The sequence below is a fragment of the Nelumbo lutea genome, chromosome 3 (assembly GCF_056320005.1).
Source record: "Nelumbo lutea isolate HS-2025 chromosome 3, American lotus-T2T, whole genome shotgun sequence".
NCBI classification, from domain to species: Eukaryota; Viridiplantae; Streptophyta; class Magnoliopsida; order Proteales; family Nelumbonaceae; genus Nelumbo; species Nelumbo lutea.
Genome location: NC_142686.1, coordinates 63,418,776 through 63,442,728, shown reverse-complemented (window position 1 = coordinate 63,442,728; position 23,953 = coordinate 63,418,776). Strand labels below are relative to the sequence as shown.

The 23,953-nt window shown below is 36.7% G+C and overlaps 1 protein-coding gene across 2 annotated transcripts; it reads right to left on the bottom strand.

Annotated features, from left to right (window-relative positions):
• Positions 1 to 4,032: 4,032 nt before the first annotated feature.
• LOC148865319 (RPM1-interacting protein 4-like) lies at positions 4,033 to 22,887 on the bottom strand. 2 transcript variants are annotated; one of them, XM_088978111.1, is made up of 4 exons: positions 22,427 to 22,887; positions 4,919 to 5,482; positions 4,329 to 4,520; positions 4,033 to 4,232 (listed from the first exon to the last, which is right to left on the bottom strand). In XM_088978111.1, exons 1-4 carry the CDS (start codon positions 22,430 to 22,432, stop codon positions 4,203 to 4,205), a joined length of 792 nt encoding a protein of 263 aa, XP_088834237.1. In that variant the 5' UTR covers positions 22,433 to 22,887; the 3' UTR covers positions 4,033 to 4,202. The 2 variants fall into 2 exon arrangements, with proteins under 2 accessions (XP_088834237.1, XP_088834236.1); XM_088978110.1 differs by lacking the exon at positions 22,427 to 22,887 and adding an exon at positions 22,158 to 22,424.
• Between the last annotated feature and the right edge of the window lie 1,066 nt (positions 22,888 to 23,953).

Below are 23,953 nucleotides of genomic sequence, written 5' to 3'. Positions count from 1 at the left end.
GGTATTTCTATAAAAAAAAAAGCCCCTATATAGCTAAGGGCCTACGGATCGTACCTTGGGCTAGGCTGTTCCAACACGTGGGCCACAGGAGTCATAACACGCACAATCGTACCCTATCATGCTGGCCTAGACCATCGTGCCAAGCTTGGCACAACCCGCATGCCATTGTGCCCTGCCAGGCCACAGGCGGCACGACCCGATTTACACCTCTAAGGATTTTATGGATAAATAAAGGGATATTATCTAAAACCATGATTTTCAAAACTTGATCGGACTAAATGGTCAGACCGAAAAAATCAAGAAACAGTCGTTGATCGGTTCAAATTTTCCCCAAAACTAGAATTTTGCCAAAAAAACGTTGATTTGATCAGCAAACCGCTGACCCAGGCAATTGAACCGTTTGAACCGTTCAACAGTTTTGACTGTTTTTTATTTTTTTTATTTTTTTATTTTTTTTGTCAGAACGGGCCATCCATTTAGTTCGAACGGTCAAACTGTTTGACTCAGTCCATTGACCTTAAAAAATAAATGGTTTTATCAAATTTACCAAAATATCCCTCTAAATATCCCTATTAGATATCAAGATTTTGGGAGAAGTATTATTCATCTTCAATTCCTCCTCATCCAACTGAACCAGAGGCACTATCATCCGGCAATGCTCCTGTTTCCTTCACCAATCTGCAACCTCAGACTCTAGTCATCCTCTCCATAAGAACATCCAAAATACGGTACTCCTTGGTGGTGATCCACATTCCCACAATATGTAGGATTAAGCTTAAGTCTTCTTGAAAATGAACTACAACAAATCATCATCAAGCATAGCTCTTGTCCCTTTTTGTCAAGATAATCATTAATATTTGGATCAATGAAATAGAGAACTTAATTGCTGGGGATGTTTTAACTGCTATTGAGTTTATTTCAGCAAATAGACACGAATCACAGATATCAAGTTGCACTAACAAAAAATAAATGGCTAGTGTCTTCATTCTTCACCATCTCAATGAACCTTCATGTAAACTGGCCAACCAATTAATTGATGAACCACCCGGTGAATCACCCATTTCGATCTGCTCATCATCCATTCCAATCTTCAATCTGCATCAATAAAGAAAACAAAGGAGGTCCGAGACACTAGCCCATGGAAGCAAAGTGCAACATGGAACTGCTTAATCCGAACTGGGCTAACTGGGAGGCTCTATGCTCTTCCATCACTTAGCTGCCTTTTTCGTGTGTTTTAAAAACAAGTCAAGTGCCCTTTTATAACAACGTCTGTAGAGTAGCACGGAGTGCATCTAAACCAATAACCCAATCTTTTTGTTGATGTATGAAGTTAATACAAAGTTCATAACCATAGAAAATAACCTCACCATCAAGTGCAACTGCAATTGTGGTTTTTGCTCTTGCTTTTCCTCTTTTTCTTTCTTTTAGTCATTTTTAAGTTTCTCTTACTCTTTCTTTAAGTATTTTGAGTTTTCACAATAGTGACAAACTACACTTCTTATCTTGAATTTGTTCCATGATTTATCACAATCTCCTTCGCTTTTCACTAAGTTATTTATCCGGATAAATACAGTTACTTGGTTAAGTTTTTCTTGGGAAACACTTATTCGGGTAAGTGTATTTATCCATGTTTTTTTGTTTCTCATGTAAATAAGGCAATGACCATTTTATCCATAAAAAAACCCATCATTAAAAAAGGCGTTTTTGTCCCATTCAAGTGTTGGCAACTTCCCCCTAGAAAAATAAACTTTCCCTGATCCTCACATAAATCTGAAAAAAGAACATGAGATTCTTGGTCAATGGGAACCAAAATCACATTGACCAACCTCTCTCAAAATCCAAAAAAAGAATGCCCCCTTCTTCCCTAGTTTGTGTGGCAAGCACTTTCGAATGTAAAGAACCCAAAGATTTTTCCTCTTGCTTCTTCATTTGATAGTAACTCCACTACTTAAAAGATTCATTGTTATAACTCCACTAGGTACCAAGTTCCCAACTATTTGGTAGTAAATAAGCAACAAAAATGCTTGCATCACATCATCAAGCCTCATCTTCATTAATGTAGTGAGCTAATTTATAATACTTTGCATCTCATTGAAATGTCTTATAATGGAAGACCTTTCTTTCTATTTTTAAGTTCATAAGCTTCCTAGTTAAGAAATCTTTTTTGTTAGTTGTCTTCTATCCATACAATCCTTCCAATTTCTTCCACGTTAAATAAATGAAGTCTTTGCAATTTCTGAACACTCAAGAGCTTTGCAGTCAAACTTTTTCCAATCATTATTAGATTTTTTTTATTTACCCTTATGACCTTCAAATGCATACAAGCTAATCATTCTACTTAAACCCATTTCCGTGATTTACACATAAAATATTAGAATCAATAGCTTTGATGCCACTTTATTGGGATTAATAATACTCTTGTGTGCAAGATGAAATGCAAGCAAACACAATAGAATATACTTAATGAGACAAATAGTGAAAACACAATAAGAACAAAATACACCAAAGGATTTAACCATAGGACCAAAGTATAACAACTTCTACTATCAACAATAATAATGGGGTAAAATAGTCTTTCTAACAACAACTGGAGGTATTCACATCAAAAGATATTGGATATCTTAGATAATAACCAGTGTTTTTGAACCGTTATTGACTTAGACGATTAAACTGTTTAGCCCAAAACGGTTCTATTTCACCCTTAATTCATTCCTAGACCAAAAACCATTAATTTGATCAGCAATCCATTGACCCAGGTAATCGACCCATCAATCCAAACAATGGTTTTTCACTATTTTTTATTTTAATTATTTTTTTACTTTTTTTTTAATTAGAACAAGCTGTCTGTTCGAATCAAACGGTCAAACTGCTGACCTGGAAGGTGGCTAAAGCAGTTTCGGTTCTGGGTCGATTTTTAAAATATTAATAATAACAAAAATTTTAGTAACAGTAGCTACAAGATAAAATTGAGAATTCACACCAAATACGATGAAAAACCAAAGATGAGTGGTGGATTGATGGTCACGAACCCAGCAAGAAGATAAATCTTTCTCTGGCAAAGAAGAATAGTTTGCACCAACATCTCATCTTTTCTTTTTTTTCCTCTCAAGGATGAATTGCCATTAAGATGCATGTGTCAGTACAATCGGTCCCCAGCTTTTGTAACTACCCTTGTTGCACAATAGTGACACCAAGGTTGAAAGTTCGGTCCTACACGTGTACACTCTCCGATTTTGAACTCACCCCTTGGCGCACAACATTAGTATGCAATAATTATTTACTAAACTACTTTAATTCAATTGAAAAAATTTTGCCTTCCCTTTTTCTTCCAATGTTTTCGAACCACCATTGGCCCAGATCGTTAAACCGTTTGACTCGAGAACTGTTCAGGTAATTAATTCCATTTTACCCCCAAACTCAGTCCTTGGCCAAAAACTATTGAATTGGTCAATGACCCATTGACCCAAGTGATCAAACCGTCAACCTTTGAACTGAATGGTCAAATCGTCAACTTAGAAACCAATGACTAGAATGGTTCCAGTTCTGGATCGTTTTTTTAAAACATTGCTTTTTCCTACCCTCCCCTTCTCTCCCTTTCATTGAAGAAAGTACTGTACCTCTTCATTGCAAAGGAAAAAAGGATGAGTGTAAAGAGAAAAATACACGTTGTACTTACATACATGGGATAAATATATAGAAGGTTGGATGAGCTCAGGTTGGGTTGGGCCAGATTCCGTCTGGGTTTGGAATATCCAAGGCTTCATTCGAAGCTCAACCAAGGCGAGGTAAGCCAACTTTTCAATCCTTAGCCCAGCCAAGAGCTCAAAAATCTAATGCCTGTTTGTGTGTGTGATTCTTGTCTGATCGATTCAGTTAGAAAATAACAGGAAATAAAGACAAGAACTCGGAACAAAAACACCAAAAACAACTCCACGTATTGTCAATGAAATAAACGAATTTGCATCTGCTTCATCAAAACATGATGGGGAAAATGGAAGGTAGACAGGTCATCAAGGTACAAAAGAAAGGCGGTGAAAGGAAAAAGAGTGAAAGTTTTACTTAACAAAACCTTATATTTATTGTCACATAAAGCACACAAACTAGAGTGAAAGAATGCATGTTTAAAGATAAACTCTCTACAGAGACTTGAGAGCTATTTACAGGTCCCATAAACTTATATTTCATCTATGGGCATAGAAACATCATTTTCTGCCCCCAAAACAGCAGCAACTCTGAAAAAGACAAGGAAATAATCAAATAAATGAGAAGATGTTCAAGAACAATAGAAGCCAGAAAAAAGAGCTAATGGAAGTAAGAAACCCACATACCACGGAAATGTCCTTGTCTTGCTTAAGGCGACCATTGGAGTAAGATGATTCAGTTGAAATGACTGGTACCTTTGCTGCCCCACTCTGTTTCTCCTCCCTCACTTTGTTGAAGATGTGGGTATAACCATCAGCTGATGCAGGGTTGTTCTCATCCCAGTCACCAAATTTTGGTACAGCAGGCCCTCTTTCAAACTGCCACATAGGAAATAACATCATACTCTTACTCAACAGAGAAAATCCATAGTATATCAGTTCTTCCCCACCTTAGAGAATCACCTAAGCAAGCAAGAATAGCACAGAATCACTTTAAGCAATAGTAGCACTTAGACACTTTACCAAGCTCATAGATAATATAATCAATGCTATTAAAAAAGATTCAAGACTGAGCACAAAAAGGGTTTTCCAAGTGCACTAGGCAACTTATAATAAGGCCAACTAAGTAGCGAAAGACTTGAAAAAACAGGGAAAAAAACTGAAGCTCACACTGCACAAAGCACAAACATTCATGCATGTCTCTATATAGTACATATTTGTGCATGTCTATTTATGTATTCAAGCTTCTGAGAAAAATGGGATCAAGAGAAGTTTACAGTTTCATCACCACGAGGTCTCAGTCGTGATCTTCCAGGGGTTGCGGGAGCCAAACCATGCCCATGATCAGACTTTTTTTCCCAGGAAGGAGAAGATACACCAGTTTTGTTTGCAGCCTTTGCCTGGTAGTGTGGATGGAGCGGAGACTGTTCAACACTCCTGTCAGACCCACCAACTGGTCTGCTAACCTTTTTGGGGGTTTCACCAGAACTTACCCCACGATCACCAGCATGTTGATGAGGCAAGTCAGCAGCTCTTCGACCTTCAGTTTCATGATGTTCTGGAGATTCAGTTACTTTCCTGGCATCAGCATCTTCCTTGCTTGACCGGTGCTCATGCTTTGGCTTTTCATCTCCTGGTCCCTCTAATTCAGCTCCTGTCCTGGAGGGAAGATCTGCTCGAACAGGTGGTGTATCAGAAAATAGATCTGGGTTCTCCTGAGGATCATTTGGATTTATGATTTTCCCAGTACTTCTTCCCTTCCGTGCCTTGTCAAAATAAGCCGTGTAAGGTACATTCCCTTCACTTTCCCAGTTGCCAAATTTAGGCACATTTGAGCGTTGCTGTCAAAACATCATTACTGTCATTATTTCTACTGAGGATTGGTAAAATAAATAACATCAGATTCCATCTTTATGTTTGACATACCCCAGCTTTAGAAAATGTCAAAAAAGCTTGCAATTTGGAATCCATTGCCCAATTATAAAATTGTTCACTAAAGTTAGTTCATTTATCTGACTACGATAAGACAAAAATTGTGCTTGAATAAACATTATGTGCAAATATAATGTTTAACTGAAGCAAATACTAATTAGTTTTACATGTATGTTTCCCTTTTAAAAATAATGTTATAGCTCAGATAGCTGGCATCTCAGAAACCACCAAATGCCTAAGTGGCAGAACAATAACCAATTTGTGAAGTACCTTGGGTATAAGTATAACCTGAAGATATAATGAATGGGCCTCGAATTATGAATCAACTTCAAAAGGTAATGTTTTGTCTAATACATGCTTCCAATGATTTATTAAATATCTAATTCTTTCTATACCTCTATGATATTGCTTCAACATAAGAAAATTTAAAGGATTAAATAACAAGAAAAGAAAAATGACATCAAAACAATCATATTTGGATTTTGGAACAATTGATATGTCTCGGTCCTTGCAGAGGCCCTCATGGTTATGTAATGATATTGAAAGATCATGATATGTTGTTCAAGTATCTAGCTTTTATGTACAAAATACAGAACCATGGAAGCAAGACCAATGAGAGTGCACGATCCTACTGCATATACAATGCTTTTCTAAATCAACAAATCAAGCCTCCAATCAAATACAGTTAAGTGCAAGTAAAGTCGTTACAATGACTACCATTTTTTACTAAGGCTGCATTTATTTCAATTGAAAATGGGGCAGGAAGAAAATGGTACAACACAGAACCAAAGGCAAGGTTGCAAAAACAAGCACGAACTTCGAGAGGGGTTCATATTTCTCAAGTTGCAAAGCTTCCAAGATGGAGGTGCTTTTATTGGTGGTTTCACCAAATGGAAAGAAATCAAATAGCAGGGAAGAAGGAAGAAAAGAAACCAGAGAGAACAGGGAGAATAATGGACAGAATCATACTACCACAAAACAACTTGAAAATAGTGTCTTATCAAACCCAAGATGGACAATGGAGTCTCGCCACCCCTTAAGCACAAGTTGCAAAGTTAAAAATTGGGTTCATTAATTTCTCAAAAAGGGCCATATGATGACTTTTTATAGTGACAAATGAGTTGTTCCTTTGGGCAAAACCATAGCTTAAAAAGAAAGACAGCAGCTATAAGATATTCCTCTATAATATTCTTCTTTTAAATTTCCTCTACAAAGGATAAAAATGGTCGACTAGACCACAAACTAAGCTAGTGAGGGCTTGCATATTTTGGTCTCTGGTGGGTGAATTTAAGGCCTATGGGCTTGATTGCATCACAAGTTGTTTTACTTCTTGCTCTTATCAAACTAAACACAACTTATATGGAAACACGGTAAGCAATAGACAGTACAAACAAACCATTGTTGACCACAAATAATTTTTGACAACTCTTGTTACTAACATTGGTCCCTGGTGGATGGACTTCCAGATGGTATCCATTTGCAACTCTAAAATCACATTGGAAGACTTGGAGACCCCGGCCACAAGGGGAGTCCTAGTTTGATACAAGGAGTTCAATCACTTTGATTTTGATCACCACACTCTCAGCCCTAGTTAGCATGTTTTTGTTCGTGTTTATGTTTTGATTTGCTACTGTTTTAACTGTCAAAACTGGCTAAATCTATTCAGCTCATAAACTTTAAATTGGTACTTGAAATGGATCACCAAACCGTAGGCTGATTGGACCTAGAATGGATCCAATTTGTTGAGCTGACTCTAGGGTTCATCGCTTACTGTTAACAGCCCATGAACATCACTATTTAGTGATCTAAATCTTATTTGAGTCAAGCGTTTGATGGACCAATCCATGGATCAATTCAAACCTTTCTTAGAAAACAAACTAGTTAGGTTAAAGCAAGATCAACCCAAGCGGTTATGAGTTGGATAATGGGCTCAACTACTTTTTATAGTTGGGCCTATAATCTAATTACCTATATTTAAGTAAAACAATCAAACATTGGGCTGATAATGTGTTAACCTAAACAGGTTTGGACTTCTAAAGCTTTGCTTGTTAGTTTACTTGTATCGGATACTTCTTTGCTCTGTGATTGTGAATCCAACATATAGGCCATAAGTGCTTGGCCAATGTTCATACTTAAGTGGCTCTCTACACCCATCATGGTTGAATGCACATCGTTACCATGATATTTATCAGATCATTGAATCATCCCCTGGATTGTGGGTCCCTCTGTTTCTCTCCAAAGAAGGGAACCCTGCAGTAACCTTAATCCGTGGGACCCACATAAAATCTAACTTCATCAATTCAGTGGGCACCACCTTGGTAAGACATAAGAACTGAAGTTAGGGACTGCTAAAACATCAGTTCCCTCATGAATAATATAAGTGTATGATGATAGGGATCAACATTAGATGTTATCTCTAAAGGCCTTCCATCATTGGTGTGAAAATGCACAAAAACAATAAGCAAAGATGCATCATAAAATTGGGCTATCTGCTTTACTACAGATGCCAGTTGGATCATCTCATATGACGATAGAGGTGTCATAGACTAATGGAAGGGACCTATCCTAAAATGGAAGGCCCTCTCACAGTATATTGGGGCTCCTAATATGATGATTTAGTACTTACAAATTAGAAAAGTTTACTCTAAAATGGCCATGGATCTTGTCTAATGGAGGCCAAAGAGGAAGCTCAAAAGACATGAGAGAATTCATCATGGACCTTATTATATCTATCAAAAAAAAATTCATCATGTACCTTATCTTAAAAGATTGATAAGGTATCACCCAAAAGGCACCAAAAAATCCTGGTGAAAGAGATAATTCTATCTAGAGATAGTTTGACAAAATCACCTCATGTAAGGTGATATTGGATAGTCTTAAAACAATGTATGAGAAGTGGAATCATTCTACTCGCCAAAAGGCTTCCAAACTGTTGATGACAACTAAGTTGTCAGAGAACCATCTGGTTCATGACCATGTCATGAAAATGGTAAGGTTTTATCAATGAACTGAAGGCTTTGGGCAGTAAGTTAGATGATGACACTAAGATTGATGCTATCCTCAACTCTCTACCCACCTCCTTCAATCAGTTCGTTCTGAACAACAAGATGAACAAGTTAAAAGCTAACTTGCAACATGCTGAGGAATTGATAAAGGAAAAGTCAGTAGTCATGCTTGTTGGAGGTGACAAGTCTAGCAAGAAGAAAACAAAAGCAAGAAAAAACCTCAAAAGAAAGTTGACAAGCGTAAGAAGCAGAAGAGGAACAAGTCATCATATGAACGTCACTTCTACAAGTAGGTTGACATTGAAGATGAACTATCCTCAGTACTTAGACTCCTTAAGAAGAAGGAAGGTATGTTTGAAACTTAGATCATAGAGACCAATATGTTGGTGACTTCTACACCCTAGTGTATTAACTTTGGGGCTTCTACTCATACATATAATACTTTGCGGGGGTCCAAGGAAAGCAGAAGGTTGAGTGATGATGAGGTCATTCTTTACATGGGGACATTTGTAACCATTACAACTACTATTATAGGAACAATAGTTTTCGGTTTTAGGGAAGGTTTCCTAGTACTTGAAGATTGTCTTTATGTACCCTAGTTTAAGAGGAATTTGATTTCAATTTCTAAGTTATGTAATGTTATGCAGGAGAGAAGAATGAAAGAAGAGAGAAAAGAGAGAGAGGAAGAGAGAAGAGAGAACTGAAAGCTCAAAAGATACTGCTGGCGGCATAGCTATTTAATATATATACTAGGGCGACAGCAACTAAAATAAAAAAGGAGTAAAAGTACAATAGTACCCCTGCGGTACTATACATAGGAAAAAAAAGCAGCTGTTAACATGTAACAATGGTCATTTTATATTATTCAACAATAAAATTACAATTAAATTGAATAACAAGTTCCTTGCACATGAAGAACTTGAAAATAATCTCTAGCACTCCATCCTTCCCTAGAGATAAATGTGATCGAAACAATTTCAAAACAAATCCCTATGAAAAGAACATGTGAAACAATTAACCTTACTTACCCGTGGCATTATCAACTTAGTCACATCAACATAGAATGTATCACAAGATTTATTAAGGATGGTCCTTTGGATTTTCTCATAGTAGAAAATCTACCAACTTATAAGCCTTGCCTAGAAGGAAAGATGACAAAACGACCATTCACCAGTAAACCCGAAAGAAGTACAGGCACATTTGACTTAATACATATAAATGTATGTGGTCCCTTGAATGTTATAACACATAATCGCATTCTTACTTTATAATCTTTACCAATGACTATTCTCGATATGGGTACATGTACCTATTTAAACATAAGTTTGAATCATTTGAAAAGTTCAAAAAATTCAGACATGAAGTCGAGAAACAGTTAAGGAAACAAATCAAAGTACTAAGATCTGATCGAGGTGGAGAATCTCTCTCTAACAAATTCAATGACTACCTAAGGGATAATGAGATCATTTCACAATTCTCCTCCTACCACACCATAATTAAATGGTATGTTCGAGAGAAGAAATCAAACTTTATTAGATATGGTCCAATCATTCATCGTCTACTTAGAGTTACCCATATCCTTTTGGAAACATGCATTAAAGACTATTACATATGTGTTGAACCAAATTCTAGCCAAGTCAATTCCCAAGACTCTATATGAGTTTTGGACTAGCAAGAAACCAAGCGTTAGACACTTCAAAGTTCAAAATATGGGGTTGTCTAGCACACGTAAAAAAATATAAGTGTTGACAAAAGGTATTTGTTAATTGAAATGCCCATTTCCTTGAAGATGATTACATCTTGAACAATCATCATCAAGAAGTTCTTGATGAGGAGAGCTCTGATGTAGTGGGAGAAGTCCCACAAGTTCCAGGTACAAACACCCAACCAAGAAAATCTACCTGGGTGCCTAGATCTCCTATTTGTTATGGCTACAATCAAGAGACTTGATGGAAACTAAGGATAGTGAGGAAGATCCCTTGACTTACACGGAATCTATGTTAAACATAGACTCTTTGAAGTAGGTAAATGCCATGAAAGCTAAGATGGACTCAATGAATACCAATAAAGTCAAGATTGTTATAGAATCACCCTTTAGGGTAAAAGCAATTAATTGCAAATGAATCTTTAAAAGGAAGAAGGGCCCTGATGAAAGGTTGAAACCTACAAAGATCATCTTGTAATGAATGGTTACACTCAGAAAGGATTTGGTTATGAGGAAACCTTCTCATCCATGACCATGCTAAATTCCATCAGAATAGTATTGGCAATAGTTGTATACTATGTTGCAAAATCTAGCAAATGGATGTCAGAACTGCAATCCTATATAGAAATCTTACAAAAGATATCTATATGCAACAATTAGAAGGCTTTTTTGGTAAAGGTCAAGAGCACATGGTGTGTAAGCTCAATAAATCCATCTATGGGCTAAAACAACTTCAAGAAGTTAGAACATCCAATTTGACTCAACTATCAAACAATTTGATTTTGAGCAAAATCTGGATGAACCCCATATTTATAGAAATACAGTGGGAAGAAAGGTTGTATTATTGGTATTTTATGTAGACGACATTTTGCTCATTGGAAATGATACATGAACATTGTCCTTAGTGAAGGTATGACTTTCAAAGCAATTATCCATGAAAGATTTTAGAAAAGCCTCATATATCTTGGAACTTTGACTCTATAGAGATAGATAAAAGAAATCAATTGGGTTATCACAACCTATGACATCGACAAAATCATTAAGGGGTTCAACATGCAGGACTCCAAGAAAGGATTTATCCCTTTTAAACACAAAGTCACTCTCCAAGGACAAGTTACCTAAGACTCCTGAAGAGATCAAAGATGTGAAAACATGGTACCAGAGCAACTTTTCCTGGATTAGAAGCAATTCGATCAAGCTTTTTTCTCCAATTTTTTCAGTTCCTCTCTTTTGTGAATCGAACTTGTCAAGTGATGCATCAGACTGATCTGGAGGGAGTTTTTGTGTAGTTCTTCTCTTCGCTCTTGGTCGTGTGCCAAGAAACCATTGAAGGAAGGGAAGTTAGATGTTGTGAAGGTGATTCTTGCATTTTCCTATGGATCATGTGATCCTTTTGCACCTAAGTGAGTTATGGAGATTTGAATGACCTGTAATTGCTGTGAAATTTTTTTCTCAGTCTTGTGGATTGTGTGATCCTTTTTTGTGCCCAAATAACTAGGTTGTGTAGGTCTAAATGACCTATGACTATGTGACAGCAGTTCTCTACCTTTTCTTTTGGGGATTACAGTAGTTGTGCAACCAAGAAAACTGATGAAGGGGTACTTATAAGGGCAGTTTAGTTCTGAAATTGATCTTGTTTCATCTCCAAAATTGATTCAGCAGTGTCAATGTGGAAGTGAATGTTTTTTGTGTGTGCACCAAAGGGAATGGTTATATAGTGCTATTTGTGTGAGGACAAGTTTCTATAGGACTGTTTTTTTACTGAACTGGGACTAAACTGGGACTGAACTGTGAAATCAGACCTTTATATCATGTCTTTTGAGGATTCTATTGTGTCTAGTGGGTCCTCCAGTCAAAGTGGAGTGAGTGGAGAATTTGACATGATTTTCCCTATGGCTGTGATACCGTTCAATGGTCTCAATTACCTGGAATGATCTAGGGGAATTAAACTTTACATAACTTCCAAGGGGAAAGTGGGTTATATTAATAGTAAAGCCAAAGAACCGAAGTCTGGGGTGTAGAACATGATAGGTTGAACTAGGAAAACAACATGGAGATGTCATGGCTGTTACTATCTATGCTGCCTCAAGTAAGGAAGGCATTCATGTGGGCTGAAACGACTTATGAAATTTGGGAACAAGTAATCTCTAACTATTTAGAGCAATGACATTATGCCAAAATCTATCAGTTGCAAGCTGCTTCCTCAACTTGTAAACAGGGGAAAAAGAGTATCTCAGCATACTATTTTGACTTGACCTCAATTTGGAAAGAACTGGACCAGTATCAAAACATAGACTGGAAGTGTGATGCAGATGTTAAGGCCTACAAGTCTTTGGTTTCCCAACAATGGATTTTTGCCTTTCTCTTGGGCTGAACCCTATATATGAGTCTCTTAAAGTTCAGATATTGGGAAAGTAAAGATCTTCCATCAATGTAAGAAGTGTATGCCCTAGTACAGTCCGAACAAAGCAGGCAAAATGTGATGAATAATTCTGAGGGGAGCAAAATGCCTTGGCAACTAAAGGGAGTGTGGTTGTAGGAGGTAGTAATTATTTTAAGAAGGGTAACTTTTAGAAGAAAGTTGATGATAAAGATAAGTTATGGTGTACTCATTGTCAAAAGTCTAGACATACTCGGGATACTTGTTGGGAACTTCATGGGAAGCCATAATGGATCTAGAAACTGAGTAAAAAATCAAATCAGAATAAGAAACAGGGACAACAAGGTCAGAAGAAGTTTAATGCAACAAACTTGGCCTCTTAGGAGTCTCAACCATTTACAACTATCTTGAGCTAGGATTGCCTCTCCGTGACTAATCCCCGAGAAGATATCATTAATTCTTTCCATGACCATTTGGAATTGTATGGGAGGGCAATCTGCCAAATGGATTCTGCTCCTCCTGCCTCGACTTCCTTTTCGTCTACTTCAAGTAATGGTAATTTTTCCACAACCTTCCATGTGTCCTCTCAACCCTCAGATTCCCCTTGGAAAATAGACTCTAGAGCCTCGAAACATATGATGGGTAAGTCAAATTCTTTTTAATCCTATCATCTTTTATTTAGCAGGGACAAAGTGAGACTGGCTGATGGTTCCTTTTCCACCATAGCTAGTCAAGGAACCATATCCCTTCTTTTGGACTTACCCTTTTCTAATGTGTTACATGTTCCAAAACTGTCTATAGACTTGTTTTCTATTAGTAGTATTACAAACTCATTAAATTGCTTGGTAACCTTTTTCCCTTCTTCTTGTATGATGCAGAATTTGACCTTGAGGAAGATGATTGGTAGATGTTGTATGGTGGATGGTCTTTACATGCTGGAGAATAAAGCTAGCCTTGCAATTATTAAGTCTAAGAGTCTGTTTAGTAATAGTCAAATATATTCATCGCATAGTCGCTTGGGTCATTTATCTTTTGAATCACTAAATGTCTTGCTTCCAAATTTGTTTAAATTAGTGTTAGTGTCTAAATTCAAATGTCAAACTTGTCAGTTGAGCCAAGGTTCAAAATTCCAATATGCCTCTATGTATCGACAAAGGCATATTGAAACTTAGAAACACACGAAAACTCATTTTTTTAGCTTTTTTTTCAAAATGTAGTTTTTGGGGAGTTAAAAACATGTTTTTTATTGAAAAAGAGTGGGGTCCCGAAACACCTAGAAACAGGCGTATCGAGACCCAAAAGATACGATACGTTACACCTGATACAGGGCATATCATATTGAAATTTGAACCTTAAAAAGCAAATATTGTAGAAATCATTTTGTTTTAAGAAATAATAAATCTAATTTTCCTTCCCATATTGTTTATTCTAATGTTTGGAACCCTATTACTTTATCATCTGATACTGGTACTGATGATGAGCGATCTGGAAGCTCCTAGTTGGAGGGTTGCCTGGACGTACTCGAGTGATGAGTTAGAGCAAACTGCAAAACAGTGATCAGAGTAACCAGGGTGGATGACCCGGGGAGGTCGCTCTGATGCTTATGTCAGTAGTATGTTGTGGTTGCGAGCTAGAATTTGAGTGCTAGAGAGCTTGGATGCAAGTAATCGCGCACGTACCTGGACCATGGAGGGATTGATGCCTTTATATAGCTGAGCCATTGTGGGTTTCCCAAAACAGTCCCGAGATCTACGGCGTAAATGGACGAGACCCATTTCCTCTTTAGTCGGGGAGTAATGTATCAATCAATGAACCTTATTGTCGCCGCCCAATCCAGTCGGGGAGAAGATAAGGCTTGCCGTTATGCGGTATGATCCTGTAATATTCGGAGTCTACTAGGAAGCCATTGGAATTGATTGTCACTTCGGTTCCTGGGCCCCGAACTCGATTAGGTGCCGAGGTGGCTTTATGTCGAGGTGGCCAAACATCTGAACTCCGCATACTACTGACTAGGCTCCCCTTGCTGAGTTGTCATCCTACAAGCAGATCGCGTCCACGTGACCTTTATTTACTAAGTCGTGCCAAATTACCCTTCATCAGGTACAAATGCTTCATTACACTTATTGATGACTACAAATATACATGGGTGTATCCCATGCAATCTAGAGATGAAGTGCCAAAAACTGTAGAAGATTTCCAACGCATGATATTAACTCAATTTCAGTCAAAGATTCAAAATTTCCAATCTGACAACGCCAAAGAGTATTTCCATATTGATCTCACGCAGTTCTTTGATTCGCGTGGATCCATCCATCATAGCTCTTATGCCAAAACACCAAAATAGAATGGTGTTGTAGAAAGAAAATACCACCATCTCCTTGAAGTTGCTTGTGGGTTACTTATCCACATGAATGTTCCAAAGTGTTTTTGGTTAGATGATGTGTTATGTGTTGTCTATCTTATCAACCATATGCCATCTCATTTGTTAGGGTACAAGGCCCCTCATTAGCTCCTATTCCCAAAAGCTCCCTTCTTTTCTATCCCTATTCATGTGTTTGGTTGTCATTGTTTTGTTCAAAACTTGTCTCGTACTCATGGTAAACATCATCCTCGTGTTATTCCATGTCTATTCTTGGGCTACCCTTCTTCTCAAAAGGGTTACTATTGTTTTGCCCCGTAGAGTGATCATTTCTTTCTTGTTTCTCCTCAGGGGGAGAGTAGGGTGAAGGAGAAACAAGTCTAGGTTCTTCCTCCTCGACCTGACCCCCCTTCGTTTCATGTTTTTCTTCATCGACGCAAGGGCCAGCTGAGTTCAAGAGCTGTAGAGCAACTTGAAGTTGTACCACCAATATCATCAGATTCACCAAGGATAGATCCTATCCAACCAGGTAATCTTATTCCTGTTGATGTTCCTAACCCTATTTCTATTGGTCATTCATGTGCTAATGACCTAGACATCCCTATTGTACAAAGGAACAGAGTTAGGTCTTGTACCACCAAGCATCCTATCTCGCATTTGTCTCCTATGAGAACATCTCATACTCTTTTCGTGCTTTCCTTTCTTTCATTGATAGTGTCCTATCACTAAAAAAGTGATAGAGGCTCTTTCAATACCTAAATGAACAGATGCAATGAAAGAAGAAATCAACGCCTTACATAAAAATGGTATATGGGAGTTAGTGGATCTTCCCGTGGATAAGGAACCAGTAGGGTGCAAGTGGGTCATCATAGTGAAGTACAGAGCTAATGGTACAATAGAGAGGTACAAGGCCTGGTTGGTGGCAAAAGGGTTTACTCAGGTGTATGGAGCAATGTTTTAAAATGCGGAGACATGACACAAGGTGTTCCACTACCTAGAGGAGTGAGGCATAGTTCAGAATGTAAGAGGCGTAAGCCCTCTGAACACAAGGAGGCATAAGCCTCCTTAAGAGGAGGGGGATGATGAGGAAGAACTAAGAATAGGAAGAAAAACCCCATTTTTCTTTATCTTTAATAAAAATCTTTTATATTAAGAAGAGATGCATAGCGCTAGTGTCTGATGGCAAGGACATATCCACCTTGAACAGTTTGAAGAAGTAGGATCAGATTGATTTCACAAAATTGCATTGGACCAACAGGTGCAGAATATTTTCCTCTTCAGCAAAACACAGCACACATTTGTTTGGAAATTGATAACCTATTTTCTTTAATATGTCCTATGTCAAAATACAGCCTCTAGCACTCAGCCAAACAAAAGTTTCCACCCTTGGGGGAACAGGTTTCCCCCAAACACCTCTAATTGGTTCAGCCTCCACCTGATTCCTAATCAAAGCAATATACATAGTTTGACAGTGAACTTCCCATCCTTGCATCTTTTCCACCATTTAATATCAGAAGTCGTGGGTCTCAATCTCCACTGCTAGAAGCTTTGCCAGCAATCCAAGCACTCCTCCAACTCCCAATCAAATAATGGTCTTCTAAAATTTGGGCTCCAAACCACTGAGCCATTAATAATGGTCTTCTAAAATTAAAGCTTTTTGTTCTTGGCACATGGCTAAGAGGAAGAGAAAAACGAATATCTTCTCCTAGACCAATTGCAGGTTAGTTTCTTGAGTCCCAATCTACTTAATCAATTTGTTCTCAGGACCAGTACTTGCGCTTTGATACCATATCACCAGCAAAGAACGAAGAGGAAGAGAAGGAGAGAGAGGAGAGAAGAGAGAAACGAGAGGAAGAAAAATATGAAAGCCCAAAAAAAACTGAACTAGCAGTGCCAGCCCAAAACTATTTATATTAGAGTGACCAACAACTAATAAATTAAGGCAAAAATTACAAAAAAGTCCCTGTTGCCTAAGTTAACAGTAATGAACAAGCTAACATTTATACTATATGATCTTATGCATCATAAAGCAATACAGCATATGACAAGGTCCCTGACTGGCCCTTTTGACCTTTTCCTTTCCTAATAAGGCACCAAACATGTATGAATACCTATATGGGGATATTCTATTCAAATACATCTCCTATATGGGTTTCTCTCCTTCATCTTCGTATGGATATCTGTTACCCTATGCTATAAAAAATAACCTAGGAGTCAATGCCTTAAAAAATGTTTGGAGGTGATGTAGGACAGGGGGTCCTACTAATTTAGGATCTGGTTGTGGGCTTTGTGGGGTGAATGAGGTGCTGTGGGTGAGTAGAAATGAATTATATGGATGGAGAAGCAAGTAGAGTGCTTGTTGTGCACCAAAGAATGAGTAAGAAATTAGGAAAGGGGTGAACTCTTGCTCTTGGGGTAAACAGCAAGAAACAGAGTGCTTAAAATAAGGAGAGAGAGAGGGAAAAGAGAGGATAACAACCAGAATTCATTAAACCAATCTTTATTTTATCAAATCACTCTCCTCTTTTTTCCAATTACAATGACTCTTTTTATAGACTCAATACATGAGCTTGGATGACCCTTTATGAACTCCATTTTGGACTAGGAAACTGACCCAAAAGTTCAAAACAACTTCTAATTGTTTTAGAACTAAGACAAATCAATAGATGACCCATAAAGACACTCCAATTAGGATTCTAATTACTAAAGAAACTCTAATAACACTTCCCTAATCCTACTAATACTAACTTAATTTAAAGACACCCAGAAATTACTAAAAATAGTAATCCACGAGTTTACTAAAAAAAGTAATTATGAGAATTAGTATAAATAATAAGTCTGAAAGTTACCATAAATAGTAATTTTCGAAATAGCAATAAAATCTAAAAGATATAACTCCATTCTTAAGACACCCAGAACTGGAAAATAAATAAATTACTGAACTGTACTATATCCTATAAGGCTATAACCCTAAAACTCTGAAATTTGGTAATAGGAATTGGAGAATTGGTTTGTTTCCCCATGAAATTTTTTTATTGGTTACCATTTCATTAAAATTCAATGCATAAGACAGCTCCTTGCAAACCATATTAGAGAACTCCAATTCTGCAACAAATTCTAATTGTTTCTTTACATTACTTGCTCAATCTGTCTTTATGCAGTAACACATTTTTTACATCAGGTTCATAAATAGTCCAATAGTTATTTAGTGGAAGAAAAATAATAACTAACAGGATCTAAATTAGAAAATAAAGGGATAATGAGGAGTAAGTATATATTCTATTTCAATTGAACCCTAATCTTGCTAAGCCATATGGTATATCATAGGGCGCAAATCGTATGCAGTTATCTGAATTCAGATTCCATTTCCATCTGATTAAAGCAATCCAAATTCAACCCATTCATAATTGTATTGAATATGGTTCTCAACCCAATCCAGCCAGGTATTATCCAATTCAAATGCTCACCCCGGTCATCCAGGGTCTTTAGAGGGATAGACTGGACATGGACATAACCTCTCTAGTACCTAAGCACAAAGTGGATATTCTCAAACTTTAACCCACATTCTCATGCTTGTCAGCCTTAGATTTTACCATTGTACAAAAACGTGGCCCCTATGATACCTCTAGATACAAATTAGAAATAAATAGAATACATATTAGTCTATCTGCTTTTCCTAAGTAATTATAAAATTGGGTTCAATAATAAGAATCAGATTCTATCTTCAGTCAAAGATTTCAGTTTCCTTGAACTATCAAATTTCCAGTACCCAAAGAAAATATGCATTTGAACTAGAAGATATTTTGATTTTTTTTTTTTTTTTGAAGAAGGTAAAGTAAAATTTTATTAGAAATAACAGCAATACATTACTACTAAAAGTTATTTCATACGTGCAACTTAATCAAAGTTATCTGTATTCAGAAGATCTGACTAGTTAAAAATCTTGACTTTCTCTTTCTGTCTAATTTTATTATCCATTAAGTGCAATAATCCAACCTGAAACCAAATTGGCAGAGTTACTTTCTTGAATTGAGATTTCTCAGGAAAAATCTTCCAATGTTAAGGTGCTTCAATGCTCATATATGGTTTAAAACGTCTGCATATTTTAATAATATTTCCATGATACATTTCAATTTTTATGTGTACTGACATGAGATAATACTAGAATACATCTCAATATACTCCCTAATGCATTAAAATCTTTTAGATTGTTAATAAATTTTATTTTGTTAAATAAAATAATGTTAGAGAGAGAACATCTCATTGAGATGGATACAGAGATCAGTTAACTCTATGGTGAGTTTATCCAGAGTAGGTAAGGGGATGTCTATGATGTATTTGGATGTATCCCTGCAAGCACAGCTCAGTTTCCTGTACAGCTAGCAACAACATGATTGTAATGCACTACTGATTCTGATGGAAAAAAAAAAAAAAAAAAAACAAACGTTTAACTTTTTTATTGCAAGCAAATCAGGTGATGTCTTCTATATTCATGGATCTCTTTCAAGGTTTTGGTCTTTTGGAGAATCTAAAAGGAAGGACTGGGAAATCCAGTTATGTTTTTCTACAGGACTTTGAGAAATCTGTGGAATATGGAGGAATGATATGCGATTGCAAAAACACACCAAACCAATTGTTCCTACCCATTTACGTGGGCATCCAAGTAGACATGTTCCCATCTCGGGAATTCATATGAAGACCAAGAACAGGAATTCCTTGAATCGAAATTTCTTAACTCAGTTTCAATCACTGAGCTACAAAGACAACCAGAAATTAAAAATAACATATTTATTTCCTTTTCTTCACATTAATCCATCAATTAAAGGCACAAAGTCATGCTTTTATAAAGCAATCTAATATGTCTCTTATTCTAGAATTTTCATGTTTTTCTCCTTGCTATCATGAACAAGGAAGCAAATAAATAGAACTCGTCCATGAAAATTATTCAACAACTTTTAGGTATGTCCAGAAATGTCTAATCTGTCAGCTCCCAGAAAAATGTTTCATTGAGAGACAAAAAAGCTATAAATTTTTAAATCAGATCATGTTGAAATATTATAAGCATAATGACCAGTAAATCGTAAATTCATAATATCACCAGTTCCCTGGGGTCTATTGCAACTTAACCCTATTTTCTATTCACTAGAACAACTTGACAAAGTTGGACCTTCAAGAAAGCACAAACCAATACGGTACCAAGGATAAAAAAACGATGGCCAATACAAGGCCATGGTAACAAGCGAAAACAAATAACTGAAGATAAAAAGAGGAAAAATAAAAGGAAAGGAAAAGAAAAAAGAGGGAAAAAGTTTGCATTGTTGTGTTAGTATCAATGGTGTGTGCCATGCATATCAGCATGAACAACACCCTCCCATTTTGAAGAATTGGAATTGTTACACTTAACCGGTATTTGCAACAGAAGAAAGAAAAATAATCGTGTTTATAAAGCAACTTATCCATTATCATAAGAAAATAAATATTTTTAGCTTTGTTCAAGTACAGTATAAAACCCCAAATATTGTTTTTCAAGGTTAACTGAAATCAACACTTTGTTCTTGTCTCAGATTATGGCCACCAGGTAAAAAAGGAAATGAGTTAATAATATAATTTGCAAAGCTATACTACATGTTCTGCATCTTAAAAACATCTAGAATCCAGAATACAATGAGGAACAATAGGAACAAAAAAGACATATGAGTGATGACCACAGTTGGAAGGCTGAGGAGGAAAAAAGGTTTGTATTTACAACTAAGCTTTTAAAAATCCTAGCTGAGAGAGAGAGAGAGAGATTTAAGCTTTTGAAAGGCCACTACATCAGAGAGAAAGTTCTTTAAAACAACAACCTGAAATCTTTCAAGAATATTCCTGACAAAAGCCATGCAACAGTAGAAAAAGGGAACAGGTAGCTATCATTGGCTAAAAGGCCTCCATTCAATGAGAGAAGATCAGAAGAGCATAGATAACATGCCATTTCTCTAGTGACCATTTTTTAGCTAAGATAAGAAATAACACACATTTATTATCTTGAAAATGCATCATATATTTAGAGATACTTGCACTACTAATCTTGAAGGGGGAAAAACCAACATGTCCAAAAATGGTTGTGGCAGAAATGCAAATGTTGAGATGGACGAGTGGGAAAACTAAAAAGGATAAGATTGGAAATAAATTTATTCAAAGGAACCTAGAAGTAGCTCCAATAGTTGATAAAATTAGGGAAAGCAGAAGATGGTTTGGGCATGTGTGGAGAAGATTTTCTACAGTATCAGTAAGAAGTGATCTCTGGCAGACCAAAAAGGACATGGGTCGGATTGAAGTAGTGAAAAATGATTTAAGGGCTCATAATTTAACAATGAATATGGCATTGAATAAAATGGAATGGTGAAGCAGATTCATGTAGCCAGCCCCATATAGTTGTGACAAGACTTAGATGATGATGATCATCTGGGGAAAGAAAAAGATGTATCAAAATTAGCATTTTAATCACAGAATTGGAAAAGAAAAAAAAAAAAAAAAGAGTTCTGAAATATCAAAATAAACAAATAAACAAATGGTTTCAAAAACCCCAACTCTCATTGTCAAAGAACGGAAACTAAACTCAACCTCTTTCAACAAGATTTCAAGTCCTGATAACCAAATGGCCCAAAAAAAGTCCAGCATAACGTTTAAGCATCATATATGGTTGATAGTATCGATGTAGAAGTCTTCTACCCAACAACATCCTTGAACAAACACAAGTTCATTAATATAATCCAATCCCCAATCAGAAAGGAAACCAACTAAAATAAAAAAAGCATGTCCAGCCAATCTTAGAAACACAAAATCCAACACTCATTAATCAACACAATTCACTGCTCAACCCTAAACTTTCTCTTTCTTATTAGAAATCCCACAAGAATAAACAAAACCCACAAGAAATAGCAACAACCCAGTTATAAATCCAAACCCCATCCATCATGAAATAATACCAAACCCAGTCGCCCAAACTTCAAAGTTCTTCCAGTTTCTCCTCATTCATTCTTAACACCCAGCCCCTATCAAAACACAATAATACGAAAAAAAAAAAAAAAACTATATTTCAAGCTAACCACCAACCTAATATAATCATGTAAGCCAGATGATCAAAACTCCCTACCTCAACAAAATTTGCCCTCCATAAAATGGCCATAATGCCATAATTAGCATACCCAAGAAAAGCAAACCCCAAAACTGAACATCTACTATTCTACTGTTACACCCCCCCCCCTCCCGCACACACTCCCCAGAAGAAAAGGCAGAATAATGAGAAAGAGAAGAAAATAATGAATTCAATCAAATAATTTCATGTCATCATTACCATTCATGAAAACCCAAGAAACCCAATATTTAGAACCTAAATTAAAAACCAGAAAAGGTAAGACTCACCGCCATTCTTTCTGAAGGAAGCTCAGAATAAACCCAGGAATTCTAGACAAAAAATTCTCCAATGGGTTCAAATTTCTCCTCGTCTACCCTCCTAATACGAGGCCAAAAAATAAAATTAGAAATACCAAGCTTCTCCACAAATTCCTTCGAAGATCCATGGAAAAAGCGATACAGAACTCATCACCCATTGACCGGCGCCACCGGTAATGTTTGACCTTTGAACCTCTCTATCTGTCTCTCAGCTCTGTATCAAAAGTCCCCGGCGTACCCCGTCTACGCTTTTCTTTACTCGCTCTCATTCCTCACTGTATGTATCATATTTACATTAGCTTTCATCGTTGACTGTAAAATACCTCTGGTATACGGTTGGTACTGTTAGTTAGTTCAATGGCGGCTTTCAGCAGTTTTATTTTATTTTTGGGGTGGAGGGCGGTAGTCAAATTCTTCTGCGAGACTGACTCTGTCCCCTGAGACACTCAGGATAATCAGATATAGAAGCAATTTCCCATTTTTTTTCTAGATAAATAAATTATATTATCTAAATTTATATAACATAAAAGTGCCCTAAGATTTCCCATTTCTAAAACCATCAAACTCTGCCATTAGATTCAAAGGGCCCTAAGATACCCACCACCATATTCTAGACTTTGAAATTCCCGTTTTATCCCTCATCTAGAAAGATTTCGAATCAACTTTCCTCGCCGCTCGCTATTCTCAAAATCAGAGATCTCCATCATGACACCTGCCTCAAGATACACAAACCTCACCAATCCACTTCTTACATTCTAGATGCCTGATCAAACCTCATCAATCTTTCCAAAATATGCTACCCTCGAAAATCAAATTTTAACCCTAAATTCCTTGATTTTGCCATTCATCCAATAGAGATTCCATTTTAATGCATTTAACACTCCAACACTTCTTGAGAAAAAGAAAAAAAAGAAAAAAAAAACAGTGACCCACATGCCCCTTGAAATGACCAAACCCTCCTAACGCCTTGTAATTCAAATCCATGCCATTCTACCAAAGTCCAATCTATAATTTCCTCATTTACCCATCCATCAAAAATTCTATTCTGAGCTTTCTCATTGGCTGAAATACCTACAACCTAGATTGTTATGACCCCACATCTCTAAAGACATTAGACACCCCCGTTAGACTCAAATGGCCTTAAGATACCCATCCACCATATTCTAGACCTTGAAATTCCCATTTTACCCCTCATCTAGAAAGATTTCAAATAAACTTCTCTCGTCACTTGCTACTCTCAAAATCAAATATTTCTACCACCACACTTCCCTCAAGACACACAAGCCTCACCAAAATTTCATCAACCACCTAGTTGACCACCTAAAAAATTCCAAATCTTAAGATTTTCATTTTGTTCTTCATTTAAAAAGATCCCGAATCGATTATCCTCATTGCTCACTATTCTTAAAACCTTAAATCTCTATCTTGACACTTCTACCAACACCCCCAAAACGTACCATAACCTTCATCAACCTCTTGATCAACTATCCAGCCAAT